Below are 19,172 nucleotides of genomic sequence, written 5' to 3' on the forward strand. Positions count from 1 at the left end.
CGGCGCTCATCTCGCTTTATTGGCCAAGGAAGCCGACGTACAGCTTCCAGGTCATGTGGCCAGAATGACTAAGCCGCTTCTAGCGAACCAGAGCAGCACACGGAAACGCCATTTACCTTCCCACCAGAGCCGTACCTATTTATCTACTTGCACTTTGACGTGCTTTTGAACTGCTAGGTTGGCAGGAGCAGGGACCGAGCAACGGGATCTCACCCCGTCATGGGGATTTGAATCACCGACCTTCTGATCAGCAAGTCCTAGGCTCTGTGGTTTAACCCACAGCACCACCCGCGTCCCGTGCATCCAAGTAAGACAGTGCAATAAAGCTTTCAGAACTGTGGGCCTCTAAATGTACACGGTCAAGGCTGCCTTCTTCGTCTTGATCCAAAAGTATGCAAGCAATACTTTGAACTGCTGCTGCTTTCATTCACTTGTCTTCCAAGATATAAGAACCTTCTAGTGTGCACTGTAAGAAGCAAATAAATTGTTTGATGGAGCTTTCTTGAAAAGTTATTTCCTCACAGGGCACCGAGAAAGTCATCAGACAGCAACACTTTCATTTAAACACTACAGTATGTGTTGCATTTGCTAATTCTGAAGAAAGTTCCATAATGCCCTATTTCTCATGCTATCCAACTCCATTAAGACTCAACATTAAAATTCAAGTCATTTGGCGCTTAGGGTGCAGTTTTTAAGGGCAATGCTAATTACAAGCTGAAGCAGCCAGAACTCCATCATGCATTTAAAAGGCTCGGCTGGGGAAGAGTTGTTTTCTTCCTGCCTTCAAAAGAAATAGCGACAGATTCTCTGCCAGTTTATCAGCAGCAACACTTATGCAACTAAATATGCCTTGGCTCACTACTGAAAGCTGTCATCTGAAGTAAGATGCTACAGGGAGGAGTTTTTCTGCAAAAGAGCAAGCTTTCCCTGAGGTCAAAACACACATCAGAGGTTTTCTGAGATTCCTCCCTCCCCAGCCACCCATATCATTTATTTTAACAGAATAAGCACCATACGTAGTAAAGGTAAGTCTCACACACCAAAATAAGCACTATACCTATAATCCCAGTGTCAAATAGTGGTGCTATTTGGATAATTGTTTTCAGTTCTATATAAACTATAAATGCCACCCCACCCCCCACCCCGAATCCAAGCAAGTTTAGGGTGATAATTGGGGTATGTGTGTGTGTGCAGAGCAGTGTGCAGAGGCAAAGTTTAATAGTCCCTAAATGCCCTGTGGACAAGTAAAATGCGTTCCGTTTTTAGAGTCGCATACAATAGTTAATGAGCTTTGCACCATCTGTTGACTGGTAGTTCAGCTTGGAAATATCCAAAACAGGAAGTGCAGGTCACTTATGCTTCCTGCTCCTTGCATACTAAAATACAGTTTTAAAATTACTCAGATTATTTATCTGCAAGCACTATACACTTGACTGAGCGGGCTGAACAAATGCAGTTGAATTTGTGTATGCAGTTATCAGAGGTCACACTTCTTCAGCAAAAAATGAAATCTTTGGTTTTATGCTGGCTGATATTTTTATGATGCCAACACAACTGCTTTTGAAAGGACACATAGCTCAGCAATGCTTTGCATGCAGATGGTTCCAGGTTCAAATTCCAACTTCATCTCTGCCATCTCTGTTTACAAGAATCTGCTTTGAGATTTTATTTTACATGGATTGTTCACTTTATTTGTTTTGAATTTGTATTTTATAGTATTTAACCAACATTTTACATTGTTTCTTACTGGAAGCTATAATGTGAATTATTCTGAAAAATGAAGCCCAGGAAACAAATTAAATGCTTTATTTTCTCTGACAAAAGTCTTAGCTTCAGTCACAGATCTAAAATACACTAGGCAATCCTAGTTCTGCCCTAAATGTTCACAGCAGAAAGCTTACCTGGTGCAAACTTAGTTGTCCCATAAAATCTAACTATTCCAGTTCTCTGTCCTACCACCAGTACTCTGTCTCCAATCTGAATCTCCCCTTCATCAAAAGGATTTCTTCTTGAAGATGGAAAAGTGTTGTTTCTTCCTGTTCAACCAGATTTAAGGAAATGGAGAAGATATTTGAATAATGTAAGAGAAAAGGACCATTAATATTTATTCGTATATTGAACCAATATAGTCGGTGCCTCAAATAAAACTAAAGAAGATCTCAGCAGCAAGTCCAGAGAGCTAATCAAATATGCCTATGCAGTCTCCAGGTTAAGTTAAAATACACAAATTATATGGAATCAAGATGGGCATACCCAAAAAGTTTTAGAAACTAAGAACTAGGAGCAAAATTGTAGCAGGCTATGGGAATCAGATCTCTGCTCCCATTTGCAATGGGAAATTTATTTCCTTCTTTCACTTGTGGGGTTAATTCATGAAGCCACAAAAGGCTAGCATCTTGGAAAAAGGGAGTTTCTAAATTAATTTTAGTATAATACAGGGGGAGACTGAATAATAATTTAGAAAGCTACATGGAGTACTCACGGCCAAGTATAGACATTACTTCAAATCAAGAAGATGATGCAATTTTTTTTCTCCTGCAGGGTGAGTTCAGCTTCCCACTGCAAATGACAGATGCACTTGCTTTGGATTTTTAATTAATAGACAGCCAAACATATGCATGTTTACTTAGAAATAAGTCCCACTGAATTAAATGGGGCTTACTCTCAAGTGTGCATTTTTCACTCACACTCAGTGGCTGAGCTGGGCTGTCTACCTTTCTAACCAACTGTTTAAAATGCCACATATATGGGTATTGAAAAGTTCATTCAGCACTTTCTATTATGGAAAATCAAGCCAGTGTTTCTAAAAGTTGAAAAAGTATTCCAGGGATAGTTGTGAGAGGCAGTTCTTACTGACACAAATGCTAGCCAATCAGTGCTGTGTACAGCTGGTTTCTTCTGACAAGTGGTTGAGGTGGCTTCCCCTAGGCTGAATGCTGGAGAGAAGTCTATATCTGACCTAAACACTGCAGGTCCACTTCCACAGCAGCTTCCCTTCTCATTTTTAGGCATGTCTATACACACACCTTAAGAACTGTATGAAAGGTGTTAGCCTGCTTAAATAAGTACTATAGAAAGTCACATCATAGTAGTTTTATGAGTGGCAAGTATCTGAGTATCCTAGAGCTATGAAAACACATACAGGTAGGAACACGGCCTCTCCTACAACCATGTGATGATGCATGAACAGGAGAGGCAGTTTCCACATTAGGAAGATCTGGCCACAACAGGACCTGTTCATGCTGTCCACAAGGTGGCACTTACCAAAATGGTTAATTCAGCCTTGTAATCCCACCCATACTCCAACTACAAAAAACTCATCTAGAAGTCTGCAGATGACTTGTTTTTATCTTAATAGCTGCAGGAAGAAAAGACCAGATTCACACTTAAAGGAAATGGACCTCTGAGTGCCACCACTGTCTTCACATTACTATTTAAAAAGCAACTGCAGAGAAAGCATACCTTTCGTTGCAGCAGAATGGCTTTTCAAGTCTTCCTTCTTATTTTTCCTTGCAGTATTCCACTTCTTTGAGCAATTCTGCTTGCTGTCTAAAGATGTAGTGGAAGAGGAAGAGCTGTTGGATCCAAGGGAAGTTGCTTTTTCTAAAAAAGAAGAAACCAAAGAATTATTCAGACACACAAAATAAAGAAAAAGATGCATACAAGACAGGAGATGTCAAAGATGTCATTCACCCAAGTAAGAGAAGAAAAGAAACCATCTGCATAAAGCTAACTTTTCATGATGGTCACCACTTAACAGTCTTTCAAACCCACTTTAATATTGTGTAATACTTGTAAGCAGGGAGCATAATTGTAAAAATAATGCCGCCTCAAGTAATAAAAGACATCAGCCTTTTGCTTTTGATAGCCAATCTATTAAATCTTTGATGAGAAACAGGGAGTGTGACATTTTGCGGGTGAATTATGAAGTGCGTGGATTAGTGCCTACTGCATGCTATTATGCACCGTATTAATATTAAAATCCAGTCTATAAAATAAGATTGGGAGGTAAATCACTTTCATTTCAATTTGTGAAATCTTGATGTTCAAGCTGCCTAAAGAGATTTATCTCTAGCTTTTCTCTTCATATAGCTTCCTCTCCTGCCCTATTCTAAGTTAAGATCTTGACCCTTGGTGTATCTCAACCATGAAACTGGATATGTTGGCAACAGAGCAGTCCAAATCCCCCTTGTGCCAGGCTGGCAGGCGAGGGAGAGGGCTGGATTGGGCGAAGATATCGCTCTGCTCAGATCTCCCATCTAAGCTGGCCTCCCACCAGCCAGCACAAGCATCACTCCATAAGTGCTGCCCTCCCCCTCCACCCACCAAACCTGCAAGTGGGAGTGCTACTGGTGGGATGCTAGCAGGTCACAGCCACTGGAAGGCCCCAGAAATGGGCTGCTCCAGCCACACAGAAGGACTGATCCAGCCTGGCCTGAGTCTGACCCCAAGCCTGTCTCACTGCTTATCACATGAAAGCATCAGATCCAATCACTGCACCAGCTCCAGGATGGCGTAGCCTCCAACATCTTTGACTCCACCCATCACAAGCTGCAGGTGCGACAGTGAAACTATTGCTCTGCAAAGCCACAGCAGCGGAGGGGAGGAGGTTGGATTGCAGCCTTTTACCTGTATTAGAAACTGCTGGGGGGCAGCTGCATGTACTAAGCTTTAGCATGGACCTGTATCCTTGCGGGATGACATTACAAAGAGCTCCTAAATTGCTACAGCATCTTACAATGTGTGACCTTAGAGTGTCCATGGCTATCATATGGGGAGGAAAGCCCTTGAATTTTGCAAGGCCTATCAAGATTGCCATAAGCAGTGGAACTTGCAAAGAAGGACTGAACATCTTCATTATAAAAAATCCCCTTCCGGCCAATAAAAATGAGACTCCCCTATTAAGGAATGCAACTGATTAAAGTGGCAATGCGGTCTGTGGATGCAGCATCTAGAGATGTGACCTGGAAGGGTGGCCAGCAGAGAGGGACTAAGCATCAAATGAGTTGAGCTTTACCACCTAGTTCTGCTCTATTCCATTCCATACACCCCATACATGCACCACGTTCCTCCTTGTTAGGGTTGATCCACATTTACTTTTTGCCCCGCTCTTTCCAGGCAGAGCAGGCTCCCCAGCCCACCCCTGCCAGAGCTTCTTCTGTGAAAACTCACTCTCCAAAGCTGGATCAGAGCAAATGTCAATTCGGGGTTTTGCACAGATTGACGTTTGCTCTGATTTGGGGGTTTATTCTGTTAAAGCTCCAGAGGGAGGGGGCACTCGGACATGGAAGTTTAAATTACAGACCATGCCTAGAAAGAGTGGAGGAAAGGTAAGTGTGGATAAGACCTTAGTGAAGTGATCACAGGGCTTTATGGAGCCAGAATACAGGCACAAAATAGTTTTGAGTGGCATAGTTCTATGGTTCTCTTTGGGAGAGACTGTTATGGGATTTCCCTTAAGTCACACCAAGTACAGAAGCCAAAAATATCTAAAGAACACATACCTTCTTTACCAGGTGGAGTTTTCATTCCTTCTTTGCTGCCCAAAAATGTGGAATCTGGGGTGCTGTCTTTTTTCAATGCAGATAAGCCTGTGAGCCAAACCAAATCAATAAAACCATCGTAGTCTAGTAATAATTCTTCTACCTTCCAAAGAGCAAACATGCAGCAGGACAAGATCACCTACAAAATCTAACTACTACTACAAAATGTGTGAGTCTTATCAAGAGATTTCCCTCATCCTTTTACACCTATGAGTAAAACAAGAACACCAAGTCTTATTTCCCCCACAAGAAGACAAAATACTGAAAAGCTCAGTAGTACAACTTATGCCTTGAATGGATGAGAGGATTCCCAAGTTCATTCCCAGTTACGCGATCTCAGGCATCAGACTTTGAGAAAACCTCTGACGGAAACTCAGAAGACATTGATTCAAATGGCACTGCACCAGAGGGAGAAGAGGCACTTTTCTATGGGAAGAAGTAGTGCCTATTTTGGGCAGTGGGCTGTTAAGGCTACTAGAAACTGTTTTGTGGGCCCAATGTGGACTGTGGGCTCAGCAGCCCTGATTTAAACAATCACAATCTGAACAAACATGAATATTCAGAACTAAGGTGTGTTTCTTATTTCTTGCCCCCTTTCGGCACCGGATTGAAAAAAAGTACTTAATTGCTATTTTATTTATTTAGTTTCTTTATCACCCATCAATAGGGTTACAGAACTTCTTTAAAATGCTATGCATGTGCAAATATCCCACATGATACCAGGAGCAACATCAACCTGCTGGAACAGATGTGGGGAGACTGGATATTACATACATATGTGGTGGTTTTGCGAATCTCTTTACCCATTTTGGGTTTTGGCATTTAAAGAATTCAGTTTAATATACAAAGCAGACCTACAACCCGGTCCTCAACTTGCTTTACGTGGAACAAAGCACCTGTCTACTCCACCAATTGCTCCTAAAGAACTTTTAACATTCCTCCTCACATCAGCATGTACAGAAATAGCCACGCAAGGGCACACTGCCTTGGGCTTGAACATGGAAGCAAGGTACCTCCAGAGCATGGACAACAGTGCTGGCTGAAAAGCTGACATGCCAGACTCGGGAGACCAAAGGATGTGAAAATACCCCCAAACAGAATGACTACTATTTATTCAATCACAAAGGTATTCTAATCACAGATTTCCCATATCGCATAAAGTTATGCCCCCAAATTTATTTGTACTAGCACCATCAACTTTTGAAGCACTCAAAACTAGAGCTTAAAATACATTTACCTATAGAAGTATTTTACAATAGAATCAGTTGTTTTCCTAAGAGAATAGCCTATGTCAGAACAGTAGCATCCCTCATAATCTATGCATGGAAAATAGTAATCAGCCTTAGTAATGTTCCATGGGTCTTCTATTCCACATTGATAGACATGCCGCTAATATCAGAGAACAAGTCTGCAGCTGATTTTTTTGGCAGAAAACATAAAGGGCAGAACTTTATTATTTATCAACTAAATGCATATCTATTGGCTTCATCTGGCTGCTGAGCTGCTTTTTGTACTAATTCATGAATGTACTTTATTATTAGATGTTTATCAGGCCAGCCTCAATAAGACCAGCATGACAAGCAAGAACAAACATGTTTACATATCAATTATGAATACTTTTCCGGAAGAAAATCTGACAAAACAGCCATTACTCAGAGAATTTGAATTTTAAAATTTAACCCAATGCCCCAAACCATGTCATTCCTTTTAAAAAGAGTATCAACAGGGGAAAAAACAGTATTTTTAAAAGCTACACTTAGTTGCCACATCTATTAGAACAGTCTCTCTCACCAGTGGCTCCACTGAGTCAAGGGAAGGTGGGGAACAGTTTTCCCATTAAACAAAACAACAAAAACCCCACCTCCTGAGAGCTGGACAGGCTTAACTATTAGAGTCCTAGAGCCAAAGTCTTTGTAAGAGGGGACAGGTTTTATGGAAATTTTAAAGGACAGTGTTGAACAGGTGGTGAGAGGTTGAGGTGAGGAATCCACAATTTAAATGTAAAAAAAAATCTTTTAAAATCTGCACCACTAACAGAATAGCAAAACAGAAGAGGGTGTACAGAACCGTATGAGAAGGATGGGATCCTAGCTCAGTGAGTGAAGCACATGCAATGCACATCAACTGAGTCCATGGTAACTCCAAGACTCCTACTTGGAATAATGGAAAGCCATTGATAGTGCAGACAGCACTAAGCCACACGTCCAAACCTTTGACTTGGTATAAGGCAGCTGTCTACGTTCTATGAGGACATGATCTATAAAGGATTTCGCAGCTCACAACCAAGAGCCAACCACAACAAAAGATGCTGCTGGCACTTCAGGGGAGGAGTCACAATTCCTGCCTTCTCAAATCCACAGAGGCCAGTGCGGCTGCATCTCCTCCTCATCTGCAAGGCCTGTTTGCTCCAGCAGGTGGGGGGCTAGGGCTGACTCTTCCCTCAGCACAGGAGCCCAGGTACATCAACGGGCTCGCAGGTTTAACAAAGGTAAGTATAACTAGATTTCAAGGCGGTTTCCCAAAGTAAAACAAGTACCACAATACACACACTCAAAACAGCAACATGTGGAAAAGAGGTTAAAAACCATCTTGGGAAAGCAAGTTTATCCCTGATCTGACCTAAACCAAATATTATACATTTTTTAATTATTTAGCCTCTGACACAACACAGCACTTGCCTACAATGGGTTGTGATTTTGGACCGAAAAATAGGTCATCTTCCTAACATGTTCTTTGGCTTTAATGCTATCATGCTTACCTGAATTCACTTTGGACGTTATGTGCGTTACATCAATTTTCTTGGACTTGACAGCGGGAGAAGGTCGCGGGGAAGAAACCTTTGCATTCCTTTTGTGTTCTGAAGCTTTACTTATTTTAGAGAGAGGTGCAAAGATACCTGGCAGAGAAGACACACAAGAGAAATAAAAGCTATTAATTGCAGAGCTCAGCTACTCCTTGATAACCTTATTCAAGTATTTATGACTGTTCAAGTATTTAAATAACGGCCAAGTACCTGACACTTTTGTAGGCAGTCTTAAATGATGCTTCAAGTATTCTACTTTCCTCTTATGAATACAAGTTGAAGCACACTAAAACGAATACTTAAGCTTTTGCACAAACAAGCTTGCGACTGAGATGAGAACTGGCCTCACGACTTGTGTCCTAGCCATTTTGCCATCGCTGCCATCTTTCCTAACTATAGCCTTCAATTATCTTTCTTAAGAAATAGGGCTATCACAGCTAAGAGAGGGATAGAGCATACTGCTTACATTATCACTAGTAACATCCACAGCAAACATCCATCTAAATTACTATCGCTATGGCAAGCAAAGAAGGGGACGCTACTGATAACTAAGAACTTAGCAAAACTATAGTTGTTGAAAATTGTTGACAAGAACCATGCATTTTATTTTAAGCCCAAAAGTCCAACTTCCAATCAGAGAAACATCCAGCAAGTGGGGAAAATTGCTTAACATGATATATATGTGGCCAAATAAAAAGGCATTCCATTAAAGCATCTGCAAGGCAATGCATCTCAAATAAAAAAAAAAAGTTATACCATGTTTTGGTGCACACTTGAAGTACTGTACTTTGCCAACACTTCCATTGTTTTTTCCTTCAGGTTCATCCAATTCTATGCCAGCCCACTGTCCACTGGCAAACTCTGTTGTGCCACAAAATCTTAATGTGCCAACCTAAGAGGGGAGGGAGTAAAAAAGTATGCATCAACCTTTGTAATGGGTTATTTTAAAAAGAAAAAAGGAGCAGCAGTGTGAAGACTGAATACAGGTATCTGGGGGAGGGGAAGAGTTCAAGTGCAGTATTTTTTATGTCATGGATCTGTCCCACCCTAACGCAAGCACTCTTCTAAGAGACAACCCTTCAGATATTTGAACATGGCAAAGACTTGTCTGCTGCTACTCCAATGGACTTGCATCACAGGAGGGTAGGTTTTTGGTTGAACATTCGCAAGATCAGCTCAACAGTGGAACCAGATATCAAGAGGATTGTGGATTCTCTGTCACAGAAGGACTTCAAGCACAGGCTAGGCAGCAATTTGTTGGGGATACACCTATACTGAGCAGGTCACAGACCAAATGGCCTTTAAGACCCCTTGAGCTCTGATTCTCTGTAGAGATGGATGCTTACAATGTTTTAACATCCAGAGTCTAAGATGTAGAGATACCCAGCTTCCCAAATGCAGGCCTTACTCATTCTAACTTCCTGCTAAAGTAAGCATACTTGTAAAGAATGTAATACACAAACCAGAGATTTCTGAACATTTATTAGTTATTTTACAAAAATTGCATCAACTATAAAAAACCCACTTACAAATGATCGGAAATGTAACACTCTTAATTAGTAAAAAGCTAAATTTTAATTTTCCTCCAAGAAAAACTAACTGTGCTACTTTGAAAGTAGTTAACATATTGAGAGGCTAAGAATTAATCTGTCTTTTACTCATTTGTGAAAATATGAACCGGAGCAGTTATGCAACACAGGTATTTTCCAACAAATCACAAGTGCCTCAAGAGCAAAATCACACAGGACATTCCACTCCATTTTTTATATTAAAAGGTAATAAACCAATTGCACTTGTAGCTTGCAGATTCCCATATTCCAGTATTAGTCATTTAACTGAATTTCAGGAAGTTTCTGCTAGTAAGGGTAGATCCATATAGTCTGTAAAATTCTCGAAATGCAAAGAGTTCTTCAGTTTTACATGAGCAACAATGTGGGAAAACAACTTTTTGAAAGACCCAGTAAGTCACTCCGACAGTGTTCTGTTGATTGGTTTTAGGACACAGAACAGCTGCATCTCCCTTGTGTAGGCAAGGCTTATGACTTTTATATGTGGGTGTGATCCGCTGACCTATCCACGGGAAGCAGAGTTATGAATGCCCTTTAAAAACTAATCTCCACTGGCTCATTACAGCAAATGGCTGAGAAACTTTTCCAGAATCAAATGTAGACTTCACTAACCAGTGTTGATTTTTCCTCCTGCATCATGTGTGGAGAAGATTCACAGTGGAAACAAAGCTTTATGTACAGCTTTCATTTCCTGTTTGCTTAGACAGCTGTGGAAATGACTTTATACGTTATTACATTTCAGAGCAGAAGCAGAGTTTGTCATCATCTAAAAATCCCACTTGCACAGAATTACTGTGAATCTTACTGGCACTAAAACAAATGTGTTATATATATGTATAACCCATATATATATATATATATATATATATATATATATATATATATATCTGAGTTACAACAACTGTGAAGAGCAATAACTGTGGGCCAAGATATAATAAGGACAATATACCCAACAAGCTGAATAAGGCCCCTGAGTTAAAACCTGCAGAACCCTTTGCTACTGAACATTTCTGCAAGCTTCCCACTATAGATACATACCATGCCAGTACTGCTATCTACAATAGGCCCTTCCTCATACCCATCGTACTGCTTCCCTTCTGCAGCTTGCTTTTCGACATACCTTCTGTCCTGCAATGACAACCCGATCTCCAAGCTTCAGGCCAAGGGATCCAAGCATATCTTTGCCAGTGACATTATCATAGTTTGGAAGCAGGGCCTTGGAAATGTCACAAGACAGAGGCACTGCATCTAAGAGCATCTGCTTAATTTCTTTAGCACTGGCTGCTGCATCTGCCATCTCTAGTGGCATGTCCACCGGGTCAGGAACCACATCTGCTGGAGTCTGTCCCTTGTCATTCTGTAGAACAAAACACGTACCAGGAAGGGAGTGTATTTAGGTGCTTAAGGGAATGTTAATGTGAACATTTTCTTATTTTATTAGGTATTTCATACCTAATATAGGTATACTTAATATAGGTATACCTAATATACCTATTATTATTTTATACCTAGTATAGGTATACCTAATATAGGTATACTTGCAAAGGATTTCTCCTTCCTTTCTCCTCTGCAGCTTCCAAATCCGCTGCAGATGTTTGGGCAACCCTCCAGAAGAGATTTGCAGAGCACATGGAGGAGCGCCCAGGTGCGAGGAGAGGAATTCCCACTTCTTCCACTTGCATAATTCAATGCCGGATATCAACCAACATTTATGTAATGTGTTTGATATATTTATTACTGGCTTTGTTGTGTCTATATATTGATTAACTGTTTTTCTGACATATAATAATTATTATTTATTAAATTTCTATATCACCCTTTATCTGGGAATTACAGGGGCAGCTTACAATATAAGCTACTTGGAGCATTAACTGGAAAAGCAGGATATGAACAAGTTTGATTATGATAATGAGATACAGGATGAACAGGATTCAAAAACAGAGCTGTGACATTGATAATTGGGTATTAAATAACCCAAGATCAGGAGCTAAATAGTTTTCTAGCTAAATGTCTAAAGCACAGGAAACTTAGAAATACAAGGCAATTGGTCATGCAGCTCAGAAAAAGTCAATGCTGGCAATCTAGGAATCTGAATTGTTCCTGAAGACTAACTAATATATGTTCAAGCCTAAAATGGAGTGAGAGATAAGCGTATTTGTCCCTCCACCCAACCCATATGCAAAAAAAGCAGTTTTCACTTGTCGGTATCTAACTATAGAACGAGAGAGTTAAATATAGTCAGATGAACCAAAACTGGTTGCAAATCAAAACCTCACCCTAAAGGCCGGGTTGGCTCCGTGTTCCAATAAACGCTTTACAGCTCCTGTACACAAGTTGAAGGCAGCAATATGCAAGGCTGTTCCAAAATCAAAGTCACTGCAGGTGGCATCCACATCTATAATTAAGCACCAGATAGATATGAGGATCAAGAAACATTTGTCCATTTTGAACATTCTAGACTGGTACCATGTTTCGTTTTCATTCAGAATCTGAATTCCAATGATAAATACAATAATTAGTCTTAATGTGAGGTTTTAAATTTAAGATACAGTCAATGCTATAGTAGTAGTAACTGCATAATTTATATCCCATGTTTCTTCTGTGTTAGAAGTCAAGGAGTACACATAGGATTCATTCTCCCATGCAGGCACTGACCAGTCCCAGAGTAGCAATGCTTATAGCCAAATTTGATGCAACAATTTGATGCATGAAGGCAATTAACATGTGCTTTAAAATACAAAATAGCACCCACATGGACTTAAAGCAGCATCAGGACTGCATGGTGCTTGGGGGGGGTGGAGAGAGTTTAACCCTTTCTCCCCTACCTTGGTTCCAAGCAGGGTAAAAACCCCAAGTGGCTATTTGCGTTAGGAGGAAAGTGCAGAAGCAGCTTTGATGAAAGGGACTTTCACTGGGACTATGGCAGGGCAAAGGGTTAAACTTTCCCTCCCCACCCTTGTTACCTCAATGCTATTCAGGCTTTGCTATAGCTGCTATTTACACATATGTATGCCTGTACGCAATTAGAGTTACATCTAGTTTGGCCCTTCTCAGCTATATCATGTGCTTCAACTATCTCAATGGTTTAATGCACAAGTGGATGCATACCTGTACCAACACAAATAACCAGATTTTATAAAAAGACACACTTGACAATATTTAAATTAAGTGCTTTGAAAATCAAAACAGCATTTTTTGATTAGAGAAAAGTATAAACCAACCCAGACCCTTTCTTTCTTAAGGACAGTTGAGCTGGACTTGAAAATGTGCTACAAAACAGGATAAGAGTGTGCAGACGTCTGGGCAGAAACTGATGAATTGTTTTACCACATACTGAGGTACCAATTTTCCAGTGAGGACGAGCGGTTTATTTTGCTTCCAGTACTGGCCAGCTTCCAGATGCTTCTATATAGGGAAATGTTAGCCTACATTGAAAGAACAGAGCCCTTGGACATCTGGTGAAACAACCCAAGGATTTACATATCCAAATGTCAATTCCCACATCTACAACTTGCATTCCAAATTGGATGCAATTATGAAAGCAAATTAAAAAAAAAAAAATCAAGGTGCCTGTTGAGATATGACAAGCGACCACTATTTGTACTTTCCTGAAACAATTGAAGACATTTCATTTTAACAAGCTTTTCCAGCTGGATGAGAAGGTTTCTGTCTTAGGATTTAAAAACAATAGAAAATAAACACCTATTTATTACCAGTTATTTTCTGTTACATTTTTAAAAACTGTTTTTCAGCTGTTTTTGTTATATGTTTGCAAGTCACCTTGACACACATGTAAATTAATAAACAAAATAAGGCATCCAGAGTCCCCCAAGAAGATTTATCGAATATGATGATTCCATATAGCTGACAGTTGCAAATCCCTGCCTGTAAGCAGCAACACAACTTGACAACTGCACTCCAATGGATTAATTACTGTATTTTTCGCCCTATAAGGCGCACTGGCCCATAGGACGCACCTGGTTTTTTGGGGGGGAATGAATAAAAAAAAATTATTCCCCCCCCAGCCCCCAGAACAGGCTGCCGCCCCAAGCCTTGCATGCACCTCCCCGAAGCACGGGGCATCCTCCGGAGGACACCCCGTGCTTCTGGCTGCATGCTGCCGCCCCAAGCCTCGCGCACCCGGCGGGACCTCCCGCTGGGCGCGCAAGGCTTGCGGATAGCTTCCTGAAGCGTGGAGAGCGAGAGGGGTCAGTGCCCACCGACGCCTCTCGCTCTCCAGGCTTCAGCGAAAGCCTGCATTTGCCCCATAGGACGCACAAACATTTCCCCTTCATTTTTGGAGGGGGAAAGTGCGTCCTATAGGGCGAAAAATACGATAGCAGAGAGAGATGTTGCTCCACAAACTGCATTCCATTTGTAGATCAAACCCCTGAAAATTTTGGAATACATGCCATGAGCCAAATCAAATCAGCTGTTGCAACACTGTCCTGATCTCAGTTTCCTTAACTGAGAGTTTCAGTCTTCTGGGAGTCAACCAAGTAAAGTTCCCTTTCAGGGTTATGTAAACCCTTCACTTTCCTGAAGTAGATTACAACGGGCGTGTAATATCCAACAAGCTGCAGACAAGTTTACCTAGCACCAAAGAGAACAGAACATGTTGCTGCAGATCCTAATGGCTAGGAGTATCATATAACATTAGACTGCCAATCTGAACAGAAGCTGTTTGTCCATCTTTTTGGCAATCACCCTGATTATCTCTGTATGCATAAAGATGTTTCGGGGGGGGGGGGAGATCCTAGCAACAAGGTTAGAATGTCCAGCAGTCAAGTTTCATGTGCAGTATTCCTGAATTATGTGAGTGCCATCTCATGGTTGACTCATGCTGTCAGCCTCTCCCTGTCCAGCTCATCTGTTTCCAGAGGGGGAAAGAATTTCTGATCGCCCATTGAGGGAGGGACAGAAAGCCTCTCGAGTCCTCATCACACCCCTGCCCGCCAAACTGGTGAAATGCGCTATGAGAAGCTAACTACATAAATCACTGCACCCTGCAGATAAGCAGGCAAACAGCTGCCATCCCTGGATCAGGATCAGCGTGGGTGGAGAAATCTCTCTGGGAACTTGTTTTGAAACAGAAACATGCCTTTCACCTGCCACGCTGAAATCAAAACGAGGGTAAGGAACAGCGAAGAAAGGATTCTGTCAAAATGGTCATAAGGATGTGAGAAGAGCCTGTTGGATCAGGCCAATGGCAGCATCCTGTTCTCACAGTGGCCAACCAGATGCCTGTGGGAAACCCGTCAGCAGGATACAAGCCCAAGAACACTAAATATCGTCCTGTGCTTTCTAGCCACTGGCGTTCAGATACATTGCCCCTTCTGTGGAGGCAGAGCATAGCCATCATGGTTAGGTAAAGGTAAAGGGACCCCTGACCGTTAGGTCCAGTCGTGACTGACTCTGGGGTTGCGGCGCTCATCTCGCTTTATTGGCCGAGGGAGCCGGCGTACAGCTTCCGGGTCATGTGGCCAGCATGACTAAGCCACTTCTGGCGAAACCAGAGCAGCGCACGGAAACGCCATTTACCTTCCCGCCGGAGTGGTACCTATTTATCTACTTGCACTTTGACGTGCTTTCAAACTGCTAGGTTGGCAGGAGCAGGGACCGAGCAACAGGAGCTCACCCCGTCACAGGGATTCGAACCGCCGACCTTCTGATCGGCAAGTCCTAGGCTCTGTGATTTAACCCACAGCGCCAATCGCGTCCTTTGCCATCATGGTTAGTCGCCATCAATAACCCTCTCCTCCACAAATTTCTCTAATCCGCTTTTAAAGCCAGTTAGGTTGATGGCCATCACTGCCTCATGTGGGAGAGAGTTCCATGATTTAACAATCCGCTGCGTGAAGGACGTTCTTCAGAATCTTCCAACACTCGCCTTCATTGGATATCCATGATTTCTCGTGCTATTGGGTGGAGGGGCTCTTTCCCCACCATACATCATTTTATAAACTTCTAGCACGTCATCTCTTATGTGCCTTTTCTCTAAATTAAAAAGCGCTAACCGCTGCAGCCTTTTTTCATAGAGGAGTTGCTCCATCGCTACAAATGGTTCAAAGAGTACGCGCAGACTACAAAGCCACTGCTTAAGGGGGAATACAACACCATAAAAAACATGCTCTCTCTCCATTTCCCAGCCAAAGGAACCACCAAGCCTCCATCTTGTTACAATTCAGCATCAGCATATTGGCCTTCATTCATCCCTCCACTGCATCCAGACTCTGATCCACAACCTGCACAGCCTCTCCTGACTCAAATAGAGTTGCTTGTCAGCAGCAAGTCATAGGAACAGTACCAGTGAAGAAATGTGTTCATTTATATTCAAGCAAGAACTAAACATTGCATGCAAGACAAGGATGCTGGGGGGGGGGGGGGGGAGAGAGATGCCAGGTGTTTCCTTCTCCTGCCTGCATTACACTCTATTTTCCAGCCAGCAGCTGGCAACAATATGGAATGTGAACAAGGAAATGCACACAATTGGGGGGGTGTCACAAAAGGGGTAATTGATAAGGGAAAGACAGACAACTCAACACAGGAACACCATTATAAGAAACACCCTTTTTAGTGACAGTATTTAGTTATAGCCTCAAATTCTCTGATTCTGCTCCAAAGGACAAGATGAAAAGTGCTACAATTTTTCCCACGTTCTCCAGAATGAATTTGCTAGATTTCCCAACACTACTTCTCCAATAAGAGGGATCAAAAAGTCAGGAAACAGTGACTGAAACAAGTTTGCCTTTGTTTGTTCACTCTTCCATTACTTAATCAGCATTCTCAGAGAACCAAGTCAAAACATGTGCATTTTCCCACCCATCCCAGTAGCAATTTATAAAGGCTTCGCTCTCTTAAATATTACTTGGCTAAAAAAAAGGATTAACAATAGCATCCAACTATCTGACTGGGTTGCCCCAGCCACTCAAGCCGGCTTCCAACAAAATATTAAAACGTGGAATGCAATTGACATGGAATGTTACCACTGAGTTACAAAAAATGACGAAGTGAAAGAAGAATTCCAAACAAAGATACAAAAATTTAGATTAGAGCAAAGTTTGCACATCATATATGTTCACTTCTGACGTTGCTTTCCATACTTTGTCATAAGATGCATTACCTTTGTAAGGTTCAAAATATGCAGCTTTGAATGGCAGAAATGTGCTTTTTAACAATATCAGCATATTCAGATGGACATGGATGGTCAATATGCATCTGACTATCTGGACACTGTAAAGGACAAACTGTGGACATGAAAAGTTCTCCATGCCCCTACCCACAACCAATGATGTAACAGTCAATGATGATGAACCAAAGTCGGAAAAGACAGAGCTGCATCAAGACACAGCTAAGATTCACTGCATAGCACAGATGGTGAAGAGACAAACTGGACCTGCAATGCCATTTTGGACTGTTGGACCATGTTCTCACAACAGATGCCTTAAGATGCAAATCACTCTCCATTTTTCAGTCAGTTTCATAATGTCAAGAAAAATAACATGGGGGAAAGCCGTTTTGTGACACTGAAGGTATCAACACAGGTAAGAAATACAGCATCTATTGCTATTACATTTGGCAATATTTACCTTTTGACTTTGCATTTTTCAAAATGACGCTAATGAGTTCTGGAACATCAAAGTAGGCAGCATAGTGCAAAGCATTCATGTTTGTCCAACGGCTCCTCAAATTGATATCTGCACCCAAGTCAATAAGTTGGGAGGCAAATTTGGCGGCAGTCTCAACATCCCCTGCAAAGCAGATTTTTAAAAACGGCACTTTATAACTGGTTTTGTGGTTATTTAATAGGCTGTATCAGCATGTTAGATAATTGGACATCATGTCCAAAGATTGTTGGCAACTTTACAGCAACAGTTATGAAGCCAAGGCATTCGAAGCAAGATGTTCCTTGACAAGACAGATTTAAGAACTAGTCAGGCAGTTATTGCCTTTGAACACAGTTAAGAAAATAAAGTGAAAGTAAGCTTATAGGACTTCCTATGTGCACTTGCATGGGGAAAGCCTATATGTGGCTTTTGCATTCAGTTCTACATAGAAGTGGCTTCTCTGTAGGATTTTTATGACACGTCAGGCAGCTCAAAATGCTTTGATTTAAGGCTTAATTAAGTCTTGGTTTGCAGAAGTAAGAGAAGGGGCTGAAATATCCTTTGTATCTTAAAACAGGAATGATGGGACATGAGCTGACTCACAATGAATCATATTCCCTACCCTGCACTGGGTATGATGGCACAGGGCTGATGCACAACCACCCCAGGCAGAGTGGGTCATTTACTCAGCGGCACAATGCCAAAGCACATCAAACCAGAACACTTGTGCCAAGGGAGATATGCTTGTTGGCTTGAATAAGAGTAAGACAGGTTTAAAGCAAATGCTCTACCTCAAGTGGATCATGAGTCGCAGCTCTAAAGCATGTATAGACACACATACACAAAGCCAACAGAGACCGGGTTAGAATTTAAAGCATTCGTTTCTGAATGTCAGATGATTTTAGAAAGCATGTGTCCACACTGCGTCCTTCCAATAGTTTTATTAATCATCTTTCAAGATTCCAATTGAAATGCTATCACCTGCATTGTGTTTAATCACCTGCACGGTGTTGCTAGGGGAAAACCTGTATCAAAAAGTGCCATGTAGAAGGTCATAAAACTTACAGAGACATAGAATAGGCAAAAAACAACCCTAGAAGTGAAAATCTGATGCTTTCATCTTAGAGTATGCTATCTTTGGAAGACTTGGCAAGAAGAAACCACAAACAAGCACACAACTGAGTACAATCAAAGAGACGTGACCATATAGCTTCCAGGCTCCACTTTTATGGAAGATTGGGTGATTATGCAGATACTCAAGAATCTCCAGAGATTTAGGAATGGGAAGAGGAATCAGGCACATTTCCTTAATAATCTTTCATTAACCATCCCTTTTATGGCAAGCCTTCAACAGCATTGTTCATTGCTGTTTTCAAAAGGCTGTTGCTTGGACTTTCTGCCGATTCAGTACATGCTTTTCTCAGCTGCTAAAAGGTTATTGCTTAACCATTACTTGACAAGTTCATGAGATTGTACTTCTTATGCATCTTTGAGAACTCTTCTGTGATCAAGAAGCAGCTTAGCAGTTTTAATATAGCTAAAGAATATTCTCACTGGGTACATGGATAGCTTCAAGGATACAGCCCTCCTCAACCCATCAATCTAAGCACAGTGGCAGCACAGCCAGTGGAAAAGGTAGAGAAACCTCTCC

At 41.5% G+C, this 19,172-nt stretch overlaps 1 protein-coding gene across 3 annotated transcripts in view; it reads right to left on the bottom strand.

Annotated features, from left to right (window-relative positions):
• Positions 1–19,172, bottom strand: part of CLIP4 (CAP-Gly domain containing linker protein family member 4) — a 38,311-nt gene that overhangs the window by 5,486 nt on the left and 13,653 nt on the right. For all 3 annotated transcript variants that reach the window (XR_014217397.1, XM_082214833.1, XM_082214832.1), the window contains exons 5-12: positions 17,504–17,665; positions 12,191–12,309; positions 11,035–11,271; positions 9,103–9,238; positions 8,302–8,439; positions 5,505–5,591; positions 3,463–3,603; positions 1,902–2,036 (exon numbers count right to left, since the gene is read on the bottom strand). Coding sequence is in view for 2 of the 3 variants with exons in the window: in XM_082214833.1 (XP_082070959.1) it covers positions 1,902–2,036; positions 3,463–3,603; positions 5,505–5,591; positions 8,302–8,439; positions 9,103–9,238; positions 11,035–11,271; positions 12,191–12,309; positions 17,504–17,665 (1,155 nt within the window). In the remaining variant the exon portion in view is untranslated. The remainder of the gene's footprint in view (positions 1–1,901; positions 2,037–3,462; positions 3,604–5,504; positions 5,592–8,301; positions 8,440–9,102; positions 9,239–11,034; positions 11,272–12,190; positions 12,310–17,503; positions 17,666–19,172) is intronic.

Source organism: Podarcis vaucheri, assembly GCF_965113315.1.
Source record: "Podarcis vaucheri genome assembly, chromosome: 3".
Taxonomy (NCBI): Eukaryota; Metazoa; Chordata; class Lepidosauria; order Squamata; family Lacertidae; genus Podarcis; species Podarcis vaucheri.